Source organism: Salvelinus fontinalis, chromosome 15 (assembly GCF_029448725.1).
Source record: "Salvelinus fontinalis isolate EN_2023a chromosome 15, ASM2944872v1, whole genome shotgun sequence".
Lineage (NCBI taxonomy): Eukaryota > Metazoa > Chordata > Actinopteri > Salmoniformes > Salmonidae > Salvelinus > Salvelinus fontinalis.
In genome coordinates, this window is record NC_074679.1 from 33,398,536 (window position 1) to 33,411,753 (window position 13,218).

At 44.2% G+C, this 13,218-nt stretch overlaps 1 protein-coding gene across 2 annotated transcripts in view; it reads left to right on the plus strand.

Annotated features, from left to right (window-relative positions):
• The window catches only part of cdin1 (CDAN1 interacting nuclease 1), a 72,954-nt gene that overhangs the window by 28,530 nt on the left and 31,206 nt on the right, over positions 1 to 13,218 (plus strand). For both annotated transcript variants that reach the window (XM_055863504.1, XM_055863503.1), the window contains exons 9-11: positions 1,318 to 1,385; positions 3,242 to 3,307; positions 3,753 to 3,858. In XM_055863504.1, the coding sequence (XP_055719479.1) occupies positions 1,318 to 1,385; positions 3,242 to 3,307; positions 3,753 to 3,858 (240 nt within the window). The remainder of the gene's footprint in view (positions 1 to 1,317; positions 1,386 to 3,241; positions 3,308 to 3,752; positions 3,859 to 13,218) is intronic.

A 13,218-nucleotide genomic window follows, 5' to 3' on the forward strand; every position in this document is an offset into this window, starting at 1 on the left:
CTTGTTCATTCTCTCTCTTTCTCACTTGATCATTGTCTCTCCCTCCCTCCCTATCAGTGCAGCAGTGCAGGCCCAGTGATCAGAGAGTGGGAGATGGGCAGTCATGGGCTGTCAATGCCAGGTCACCACCACTACCTCCTCTCTCTTTCCCTCTCCCAGATAGGAAGGCGTGGGTTGGGGCAGCAAGAGGGCGCAATGGGGGGGTCTATTTGAATATTTAGGGGCAAGCAGCTGGGGACTGCTATGTTTGCGTGGGGCAAGGATCTGGGTGCGGTGTGGCGGGGGATTGTTCTCTGTTCAGGGGCGGTCAACCCTGTCCCATCCTGCCCTCTGTCCTCATCCCCCCCTCTTCACCTTCCATTCACCCTCCTCCCTCCAGCGTCAACTCACATTCACTCACTCCACCATGGCCAGTTCATGATAACCGCCCCACTCCTATGTGCTTTTGGAACGGCTCCATGTGGACATCAGAAGATTGGCTCTGCTGCGTGTGTCACTCAGGGCATGCATGTATTAATCGCCAGTGTCTGAGTGATGTGTGTGTGTGTGTCTGGGGCGGTGTAATGCCTGAAGGAGTTTTAGCATTTTGCCAAAAAAGCTAATTATGCATATATCTGCCCCTTCATGAATGCAGAATGCACAGTTTCCCTTCATTCACAATGGCATTTATTCTAAAGGCACATTTATTGTTTGTTTTTGATTGATTGATTTTTTATTAGCAGTACGGTCAAATTGGCACTTGCTCAACATTTTGTTTCCTCAGAAAAGTGAGTTTTTGTAATCTGCAGATTTGTTGTTCAAGTTGAAATTTGAAGGATGGCCATAAAACCCCTGCTCAGATTATGTTGGGTAGGGGCATATGATACGCATATACAGCACATAGCTTAGCATGAGAGCTTAGTAGCTGTCTCATCTGATGTCAGGTTGATGGGTAACTTCAGTCCCTGTACTAACACATACGCACACCCTTACATACTCTTAATTCACGCACACTCTCACGTTGTTGCCACAGCAACCCTTTTAAGGGAGGCTTGCCATTTCCATGGCAACCCACCTCCCAGGGGGAAAAAATAAGTATTTTTTTGCAGTGGAATTTAATTTGATGGATTTGTAGGGAAACTGTTATTCACTCTCGAATGCAGTTGGACTTATCATTAATGAGTGGTAAATGCTGTGCCATTACAATGTGTTTTCAGGCTATGAGTCACAACCACTGTGCTAGATTTGATCTAGACTCTCGAGAGACATCAGTGTTTATCCTTTGAAAAGTGAGTAAAAGTGACTGGTGGGTGTATGTCCTTAACCATTCACCCCTAGTGCTATTGGCCAGGAGGCCGAGGTGCTCCTACGTGACAAACTGAAGGAGAGAAACCTGTCCTTCTTAGGTAAGACTACAGCTCTCTCTCACACACCACAACAGTTAGCTAAAGTAATCTTGCCATGCGTTCTGTTTTTTCACAGGAGGAGAGTTATTAAAAAAGGAAATGTGGACATGATTGATGTAGTGGGTGTTATCTCCCATTGATTTACTAACAACCAGGAGCTGTGTTATCTAATACCCTGTATGTTTAATTCATGCACTAGCCCAGTATGAATATTTGATGAAATAAGAGCTTCAAAGATACTGACCTAATGTTTGATACTCAGGTTTCCCCACTCAAATGGTTTCATTTAGAACATTTTCCAAAATGCTCCGTTTCTGCCCAGATGTATTTTACACCTCCTCCTGAATGCGGTGGAGAGACATGAAGTAGTATCTGTTCCTTTAATATTAATGCTGTTTAAGTGTTCATCTTCAGTGTTGTCGTCTCATGAATAGATTATTCTAGGAAAGTGTTTTGCTTATACAACACAACCCACATAGCTGAATTCATGTTGAGTAACATGTTTCTGAGTCCGGACGAAATACTCATGTAATGCAAGTAACCAAACAAATGCCCTGGTTTTAATGTTGTAATAGCTATCACGCTTAGTCCGTATTTAGCCATAATCACACGGTTGACCATAACAATTGGTAATTTCCCCTCAAGCAACGCTTTTCAAATGTGTTTTCTACTTTATTGTGGCCTTCCCTCCCATCCACTATTGTCTTGTCCAGAGAGTCTAGGTTAGTGAGTGTCCAGGTGTGAAATTGTTAGAGGGAAATTTCCCCCATCCACTCCCCTCGGTCAGATGAGTGATGAAGGGGAAAAAAGTAATTCCCTCTGTCATTAAGACGATATCATTTATTTGGGCCTGGAGTGTTGACCTTCCTCCAGGCCTGCGTGGATGACTGTTCTAAAACTGTCACGAGTTTAGGGGCCTCAGCATGGCGTTAGGGGCCACAGAGGCAGTTCTGCCTCACGACACCTAGCCTGATAAATGGATTGGAAATAAGCTCCCCTACAGTAGGGACGGGCCATTCATTTTAATCAAAGGTGATGTAAAAAGGGGATTGGCGCTGCATGACAATGTCAACAGCCCTGTAGGTGTTAGGAGAGAGACCACACCGCCCCTCCACCACCACTATGGGCCTCTGGCAGTAGGCTGCCTGCCACAGACCTTCGCCTCTCCTCTCTCAACCCTCCACCTCGACACCACTCTCCGCTCTGTCCCCCTTTCTGGCCCATTAGTCGAGCTTGGCTGGTGACGAAGAGGCAGGCCCCCGGAATTGAATGACCTGGTCAGACTGAGTTTTAAATCAGGTGTTGGGCGGATAATGGGCGAAGCGCGCCAGGAGTCAAGGACAATGGCTGCGGCCCGTGCAGGAAGGGGTCAGGCTCACAGCGGCTATAATGCCAAGTCTCTGTCCCTTTCTTTATGCTTTATGACGCTCCACCATCCCATCTACTGCTGCTGCTAGTGGAGCTGTGGAGAGTGGAGTAACTACCAGGCTTTATACATTTTGTGCAGTGGCAGTACAAGTGTCAGATGTAGCTAATGGTTTCCCTGTTTTCTGCTGTCCTCGGCTGTGTCTTGGTGCTTTTCCAACACTGAGCTTTTGTTATCAGTGTGCTGCGGTGGTAAAGAAAGGCATCTTGGGTAAAATATGCTGGTTGGTGTGAAAAACCTACTGGATTTGTGAAAGGTCAATCTAGGGAAGATAGAAACCAAGCCAATGCTTTTGAGTGGATACAACATTATGAATGTTGCACTGTATCACTGCATGCTGTCACCAAATAAGTGTCAGCTTTTCTTTAGGTCTTTCAGGACTATAATATGGGGAAATGTCAAAATGCTAAAATTACTGTGATTTCTGCAGATGAAAACCAACTGCGAACCAAAGGTTATGACAAGACGCCTGACATTATTCTGGAGGTGCCAATCGGTACGTATTTATTTACACGATAAATGTCAGCGGTTTTATTTCATTTTCACTTGTAACTGCTATGGTCAGTTAGCTAAAATAGCTAGCCTTTACAGCTCTTTTGGATATGATTACAAGTGTCAAGCCTTTGTAATAACAATACACATTCCCCTTCCATTCTAGTTGATGTCACTGAAAAGCTTCAAGGTCTATTTAGCAAGAAAATGTCACATGTCCCCATCCAAATGCTAGTTCTATGGCTTGCTTGATTATACTGGCTGACTATAGCTGCATATAATATGATTCTAGTTTAAACAATTCACTTGTTTTTTTTTATTATAGTGGGTGGATCAGGTCATTCTTAAGGACTGTTCTCATTTGGAAAACATCTTAGGAATGAATGTAAATGCAGGGTTAGACCAGGGTAAATGAACAGATCTATCACCTTTGTGTTTTCTTGGTTCAGCTGTGGAAGGCCATATTGTCCACTGGATTGAGAGCAAGGCCTCGTTTGGGGACGACCACAGCCATCGGACCTACCTGAACGAGCAGTTCTGGAGCTACTGGAACAGGTACGTCTTCTCGTTGATTTCCACACTGCATGGCAAAACCACCCAGACCTGCAGTATACTACGCTTGCAGTACACTTTCTAACATCTCCCAATCAAACCCCTTATCACATCATTAGCCGCTCCCACCTTTTCTTTGTCTGTTGAAGGTAGGTCACGCGTAGGTCATATAGCTGTGTGTAAAACAACTTCCTTCAAATGCAGGTCATATCCACTCCAAACATCCCCACCGTGTAACATTACCCACTTCCTCCCGAAGAGGGTCACTGCATGGACGTACGTGTAGTAGGACTAAATTACAACACGACTCACTTCCATTATCAAATCTCTCTGGTGCTAGATTGTTTTCCAGACTACACAACACATTGTTTTAAGGGAAACGCGGTGAAACGGAAGGGTGATTAATCCCTTCGATTCTGTTGTCATGAGAACCCCTGGACAGGAACGAGGGAGGGGGGGCTGGAGAGTCCCACCCCGGGGGAGGAACGGAGGCGTGCTGCCGGCCTCATGTAGAGGCCCATGCATACAACACACAGGACCTCTTGTCATTGTCTCCGAGTAGTACTCACACTCCAGGCATCTGCCAGGGAGTCTCAGAGAGGGAAGCCAGGCCCACGACGTCTCCCTTGAGGAGTTAACAAAGTTTCGTTTTAAAACAAACTTTAGCGACAGTGGAGGGGAAGTGAGGAATGAGGGGTTGTAAACAGCTGTTTGTGAATTCTGCTTTCTCAGAAGATAAGTATATATTTTTTATTCTGTACAGCAAATGTACAAATAGTGCTCAAGCAGAAATCCGTTGTACTGGTGAAATGATCTATGATGTGTACCAGAGCATCATTCACACCGTTGTGGCTCAAATAAACCCATATCGTCCCTCTGAGCACCCAGACCGCCCGCCTGCCTGGCCAGTAGGGCTTCTCTTACTCACTCACCGTGTTGACGGCTTCCATAGTGCCAGGCGCCATGGAGACCTCACCTTACAGGTTTAGTAACCAAGTGACCGACACAACAACCCAAGTGTGTTTTGTGTCAGGACACGGCGGAATAGAATTGAGAGATGAAAACGCTCGCGCGTGGCCTATCCCTCCTTGCCTCAACCATGGCTTCCAAATGCACCGAGCCTGAAAGGTCCCACCCAGCGCTCCTACTCCCCCCCCCCCCCCCTCACAACTTGGCCACTACAGCCCCAACCCTGGCCCCACTCAGCTGTGACGGCCCGCTGACACACAGTGATATGACGGCCAGCCACCCCATGCTGTGTCCAGAGACCAGGCAGAGCCAGGCTGTGTGAAGAGGCTGCAGCAGAGAGAACAGCCTTAGTTTGTTTGGTTAACTGATAGTTGTCACTTTGTCTAAAAGGTCATAATGGCGAAGTGATATGATTTAATCCGTTTTCCAGCAGTGCGCTAATGACAGTTCTAATTGACAGCAATTTGTCAGTCTCGTATGTCACAAATATAATTACTTGGATTCTTTTGATGATATTACAGATATTTATATTAAAAGGTAAATTAGGAAACTGAGATGGAATAGTTTTACAGCAGGAGAGCGTTAAGCATGTTTATAGACAAATTACTTCCTGATTGACTTAACAGATGCCATCTAACAAAACATCTGCCTTCCAGGGAGGATGATTCAACAATATACTGAGCAGTGAAATGAAAGCGACTAGCAGGATGCCAAGGTCATAATCAACAATGTGTTTTATTTTCTCAGTCTAATATAGTTTTATTTGGAAATGGCATGCTTCCCAAAGGCAGGGGGATAGAAATGTTCTGAGCTCTGTGGCATTTGATAATGTTGGCGACCCCAAGAACCCAATGTCACTGGAGTGTGACACTCGAAGGACCATCTTTGATGGCTGCCATTTTTAGTGGGCCTCATTAAAGCCCCTTTAAGAAAGTTGTTGACCAGGAAAAATGTTTGGCCCGGGTTCCAGAACATTCCTAGACCATGAGGGGATGAATGGCGTTTTAATGAGAAAACACTTGAATGAAAACTGTCTCAGTCAATCAAATCTGACATGATATACGAGTCAAAGTTTGAGAGACTGGTCTTTTATTCCTATTAGGTCCTATGATTAGTACCACAGGCAGCACGACACGGCAGCAGTAACAGCAGACGACTGAGACTTTGCCTCTGTGCCCAGCCCAAGTACATGTAGTCTAGTCTGTTATATTGAGAGGACAATAGCACTTATCCATCTTTTTTTATTTATTTTTTATTTATCCTTTATTACAATGACGGCCTACCCTGGGCCAAACCCTAACCCGGACGACACTGGGCCAATTGTGCGTCGCCCTGTGGGACTCCCAATCACAGCCGGTTGTGATACGTCTACCTGCTTTAACAGAAGCTCTTGGTATTAAACTAGAGTTATGGAATACAAACGGATAAACTGATTGGAAGATGGCATCTCTAAGCCTAAGAACCTAAGATATCTGTCCATTCCTGTCTTCATTGGTATTCAGTGCAGTGGCCTTGTCGGGGTGCGTTAAGGAACTGACAGTGTAGATCCCATCATGTCAGCCAACAGCCTGGTCAGATAAACGCTTCCGTGTCAAAAAAATGTCAGTTTCTTCAGACCCCACCTTTCCCAGCACCCTTGTAATTTTTAATTGACATTTACTGCTGACATTTTGAATGCGTTCCCTCGTGTTGTTAGGCCTGCATGGCAGAGTCTGAGAGGCATGAGCTGCCCCTGCACTTAGTGTGTGTGTGTCGAAGGGAGGAAGGCAATGAATTTTGGGTCACTGCATTGTTTGCAGTCACAACCATGTCAAGCCAGAGAGCGAGAGAGCGAACAAGAGAAGGGGAGCGAGGGAGGGAGAGAGAATGATGGGGTGACATCATCCTCCCTTCTCTTCTCATTAACTGTATCATTTCATGTGGCGGGTCCTAGAGGGCTGAGGGCCTTTGTGTTTGTCCATTCCTTCATTCACCCATTCTTCAAAGACAGGTTCCAGTGGAGGCAGTCCCAGCCCTTTGGTTTCCCTTCTACATGACCTTGTAATACCACCGCCACATTGTGGAATGACTTCACTACTCCTGACTGACGTTTCCAGTGATTTGCTTATTTTTTCATGTATTTCCCTCCCTGCCTTTTAACCGAACTTCAGCACACAGGGCTCGCTTTAATTGTTCTTTGTTTGCCCTCCAGCCTTAAAAAGTGAGCAACGGCTGTGTATTTCCTCGAAACGAAAACACAACATAACTAATTTTCCCTCCAAAGCCCTCACCAACAGCATTCATCATCCAAACAATAGTGTTGCCAACACACTAACCTCATAATAAACCCCTCTTCAGCGGAGTGAAGGGTAATGACGCTGAGCCTCGCTATGAGGCTCCGCGAGACGAACGAAGGAAGAAACTGCCTGCGAATAAAAAAAGCACTAGCGTGTTCAGGCCCAGTGCCTGGATGAGATGGCACGGCATCGTCACGGCAGCCATTGGTCTCCTCTACCCATCAATCTTTTGCTACTGGCGTTCCAGACTCCGAGCCAGGCAGAGAGAGACAGAGGCAGCCTACTGAATGGGCAAGTAATTGAGTTATCAATCTCCCCCAACTATCAGAGTTGCATAAAAATTATTCACCTGCCATTGAATATTACACAAATAATGAGCCTCCTGTGTGTTTTAGGAGAAGTGGGTAAGGTTTCCCAAGGAACTGCCCCCGTCGTTCCTCGATGATAATGTAAATCAATTGTTGGCAAAGGTATTCTAATAAATGCTGGGTGGTGGGGATGTCTCTGTTGTGTAGTCAATGTGTTTGTTCTAGACGTATAGTCATTTATTATGCAGACGTTGGTTGGCAATTAGCCTTTGTGTATCTGAATGTGCTCTGGCGGTTTGTCATGATTTACAATGCTGTATGATACGGGTTGTAATGGTTTTGTTTGACTCATTGATTTAGGCTTGTGCCATCTTGTTGGGTCTCTTCTGAATGAATGATGTGTGTATCGTGTCTTTGAGAGGGGACATGGGACTGGGCTGAGTGGTGAATGTCCGTCTGGGATGCCAGAGTCTCTCCTCTGATCTGGCCATTGGTGTTACTTAAAAGCAGCATTTCTGACAGGGGTGATACAAAGTGCTGATACACGTTCTCTCTCCATCTATCTGATGCTTGATGTTCAATTATTCTTTAGGCCTGTCTGTTTAATGACCACAATGAAATCATGATCGCCAAGTTCACATTTTTCAATAATTTCCCAGACACTCAAGTAAATCATAATGTAGCCTTGGTTTTACCAACACATCTCACTTTATCTCTAAATGATAATGCATCGGCTAAACAAACCCCCAAAATCTCATTTTCCACAACAAAAGCCTTTTTCAGTCATTGTGATATGATATTGGTACAGATTAAAAGGGCAAGTGTAGAACTAAATAATTAGATTCTGACTTCATCCCCCCCACCACCACCCCTCCACCACCACCACCACACCATACAGGACGATGAACGGCCTTTGTGGAAATGAGCGTGATCGCCGGCCCACTCTCTCGCTTCTACCCAAAGTTAATCAGCTGTGCAGTTCGTAAACTGCAAATGTGTCAGAGTTGAAAATGTTATCGCTCCTAATGGAGGCTTGAAAAGGTTACATCTGATAAAAAGCTGTCAGACTTCCACAAAAAATGATTTATGGCATTATAATGGGACAATATGGCTCATTTCTCCCTCATATGAAACAGGGGTTAAGACTTTTGGGTTTGCCATATACATCATCATGTTGACCACTTGCATGTTGTTGACGTAGATGAAACGCACACTCTCCCAGTAATATTTTCTTCCGCCCTCTTTGTTCTAATGATGTGATACTGTTTCATATTATGATATTGTTATTGCCATAACATGTCTACAGATTACGCATAGTTTCCACATTTTCAAAGCACATGTCAATGCTCATTGTTAAAGATCCACTATGCAGAAATGTCTCCACCGTTTCCTGGTTGCTAAAATTTTAATAGTTCACCTAATTTAAATTGATTTGACAAAACAAGCAAGTATAGTGTAGAGAATCATTGTATCATCTAAACCACTGAGAAATATATTTTCCATCACCACAAATATAGTATTTTCAGCTGTTTTGAAGCTGGTGTACAAAACCGAAAGTAAAAAATGAAACTGAAAAATGGAAAGCATAGAAATAGCACACACAGAACAGACCTACTGCTTCTTAGATTTGCTTTCACTGTGAATGACAGATCTTTCGCCCATAAATGAACAGAATGTGGTAAATCTGCTCCGTGACACCTTGACTAACGAACAGATAGAGAGCTGTTTTATGTTATATTTTATATTAGTTGACACAGCTGCAATCGGACATCTTGATTAACTTCAGAACTTTTTCCAATTATTTCAGACACAACTGTGTGCTACCGTTTTTACAGCAGACATTGCATGGTAATTCTGTTATAGTCTTAGCATGGTCAATCTGATAGCTCTGACATCAAATTAAAATTTTAATGTAAGATATTGCTATAATGTATTCATTTTTAATGGATATGTCCATCATTTTGTGGTACATCCTCAAGCAGCAAGGCCAGGAATGTCTAATTAATAAATTGTAATGACTTGCTCTCTTGTGGACAAGCCTTGTTGCGTTCAGTTGATTATGTATTTGTCTCTATAGGAAAGTGTTATGGTTGGACACTGAATTAGATACAGTATAAGGTATGTTTGGTTTGGAGAGTATCCTTTGTGCATTTCTGTGTACAATACACAGTGTACCGTGTGAGCGTGTACATGTGTGTAATGCTGTGTATGGTGCACGATGTTGTGTGTGTGTGTGTGTGTAGGCAGTTTATGGGTAAATGGGAGTGTGCTTTTGGCCCAGTGGCAGAAGCAAAGTGGGGCCATCATAGAGCCAGAGCAGATAGAGGTTGTCACCTGAGTGGGGGCCGCAGCCAGCGCTGATCCGATGAGGCCAGACATTACAGGGCCGTCCTCAGGAACAGGGCCCCGTGCCTTTGGGGTGACAGTGTGACAGGGACAAGACCTGTGTCGTGCCACACTGCACCTCGCCACCTCACCTCGCCACGAGAAACATGTGCAAAGAGAACAATAGGCATCGTTGGGCCATTCCAGGACTGTGCGATAGTGATGTTGATTCACAGTGTAGTGGTTCCTTTCTGACAAGGACTCCTGTCATTTTCAGCGACGATAGTCCTACGTTAAGAGGACATACTGAAGTGATTTGTGTTACTTCTTTAAGGACAATGTTTTTATACAAAGTCCAGGTGTGGATGAGTTAATTTGACCCATTCACTGTGAAAGTGTTGACATCAGCTTTTCTGGGGAGAAGTGTCCGTAGTCCTCCCGACATCGTCTTATCCTCCCATTCATAATGTTGTGGATACCCCATGTGGAGTTGGAACGTGCTCCATTTTATTGTTTCCTTTGTTACAACATCCTCTTGGAGAATATACCACAGCTAGAAAAACAAGTCCACAATGGAGGTCCCCCGGGGCTTCCAGAGAGAGTGTCTTTCGGGCCACAGCTGTAACACATCACACCGAGCTGGAAAGCTACATCGACTCCTGTATAACACGAGCAACTCCGAAATACTAATGGCAAATGACAAGTAGGCTTGATGCTTTAAGGATTTCATGCTTTTAAGGATGCACATTTGGGTGCATTGTTTAAGGCGTCTGGGGTGTAATCCTCAACACTTCAGGTCTCCAGCAGCCTCGGGATTTAACCGCTCGGCATTAAGCCTCCATGTCACCTATTTATTTGACTGGGTTTGTCTCTGGCTGCCTGCGCATTATCCAAATTTGTCGTTTAACGTTGAGGGCGGCTGCGAGTGGCTTTGACACGGCGGGCGGTGTGTAGAAACGAGGAGCGGGACACAAAGAGGCACCCCAGCGTTAGGGGGATATCCCCAGCCTTGCCGCGTGACAGTTAGTTTAAGACAGAAAAGAAAGCCTTCAGTAAATGGAAGAGGCAACATGAGCAACGAGCCTCATGCCTCACCAACAGATTTCTGTTTGGTTGCGGAGCTTCTCTCTCTCTCTGAAAATGAACAAAAAATATGTTTTGTCAGCCTTCAAGATTTATGTCATCAAGACTTGTAGAGCCACGTGTGTTATTTAACAAACAAAAAAAGTGTATATATATATTTTTTTTTCTATGGTTGACCTTCCGGGTTTCATTTCGGGCAGAAGTCAGCAGCATTTGTCATCCCTGTGAGATCCTGTCTAGGGCGCGCAGCACAGAGAGGAGTGGGCCTGGATTAGAATGGCTTTTTGTAAAACCCAATTATACAGGAGAATTCTGATGGCTGGAATGGTTTTGAGCAGACGCGGGCCCCTGACCCCCCAAAGACATTGGGGCCCGGTCGTGTTAGAACCGACGTGACGGGAGACGTGCACTGTTATTTTCCTGACACAAAGATTGCCTTGTGAAAAATGGTGTGTGCACGCCGAGCAGAACGACCACTCAATCCACTGTATATCACACCACACACACATTGCACACGTTGCTGTCGGAAATGTCTGCGTGTATAGAAAGCTACAAAGAGATGGCTGAAGATAGTAGGATAATTATGGGTGTGTGGGCTGGGTGTTGTCATATGAAGGCTGTGCTATTCTAGCATGCTGACTCAAGCCATTGTAGGGAATGGCAAGGGTGGCTTGAATACATTTTTATATACACACATATACTGTTAGGAGAGGGTTGTTATAATGTAATGTATTTCTAAGGGCCCTCAGATAAAACCCCTATAAGTGTTTTATTTTATGTAGCTCCACAGTGGGCTTTAATAGCAGCCCAAAGTCAGAAACTTTGAAACGGCTTAATTGTGGGGCTAAGCGTGCAGAGGAGGGCAGAAAAGGCCCATAAGTCATCAGCTATATCCCTCTATTGTACACAGAGGGCTAAGGAGAGCACTGGACCATGAGCCTCATGGCTGTCAAGAGGAAATGAAGGAGGCGGAAAGAAGGGGATCCATACCCTGCCTGCTCCACGTTCTCTGCCACGGCATGGCTTTACAGCTAAAATGGGCCCAATTGAACAGAAACAATCTGGGCTTTTGTTTTTCTATCTAGAAACATTCCCGTGACATTTGAGGAATTGCATTAGGTGTAGAGGGAGAGGGTTCCCCCTTCTCTTTCTCTCTCTCCGGTTGAAATGGAGAGAAGAGGAATGCATATTTTAGTTCTGGTTGTGCTAGCTTCAAGACATTTCAAGTGTTTAACATCTTTTTGGGGAGGATTACTTTTCCCCCTGGTATTTTTGATATTCATAGCCACTTGCATGTAAGTCTGATTTTACAGTATAAAGTATAGTAATAAAGTGGTGATGATTAAGTTCATAATTTTCACATAATTTGTTGATATATTCATCTTTGGTCTTATATATTAATCTGATAAGGACAGACTACTAAATGCAAGTATTTACAGTAGTTTGAGTCCCCAAAAAATGCACATGTTGAATAAATGGGATAATCTAGAGAACAGATGTTTTTCCTTTTTTGTTGTTTTAAAATAGCAACTCTCTAACACAGTTGTCACTCATGGTCTTCCTAGACCCATCACTCATAGTGTGGTGTGGTGCTGTGAGCTGGTGATTTTAGTTCTTTATAGATAACCCACATAACTGCTTCCTCTTTCTAGACCCACTGTACCTTGCTCAACCCTGTACTTTTTCTGCTGTGTATTTCCCTTCACCCCTCTCTGGGTTTTCTGGGCACCCGTGCCGTACGTTTTCCCAGTTCCACATCTTGATGTTGTAATCAAGGACCAGATAAATTAAGCTGTCGACAGCTTTTTCCTAATCTGGAACAAATTTAGTACAAAGTGGAACAATGTCGTACGTACCACTCTGCCGTGTGCGCCCACACACTACAGTGTGTAATAATTCAGCTTGTGATGTTTTCCTAGATCTCTTTTCTGTTACAGTGACCTCTGTGTGTACTGACCTCAGAGAGTCACACACATGAAGGTCCTTGGCTGATTTGTACCTGGAAAGAGTCTTTTGAGACTCAAAGGGCGAGTCGGGGTCAACCAAAAGGTATTTTTTTTGTGTTTTTTTTTACGGAACCTGCGGTTGCCGAGAGGTCTTCTTGAATAAATCACAATTAGCGAAGCCTCTCTGACTAATAGGAGGGTTATAAACAAAACTCTGAGAAAATAAATGTCACCAAACACCAGTCGCTCCTCATTTCCAACCTATTCAACAATGTCAGGAGAAGAAATGTATTTCAGATTTTTGCAATCATTTTTTTAAAGTTCATGTTATATTGTCTCCATTGTTCAGTATCCTTTAATCAGAATAGTGTTCAAATGTAAAGCTTTTCAAAAAAGGAGTCAATATACAGTTAAGATGAGCAGTTTTTCATTATTTTGCCTCCTTTACCTACCGTA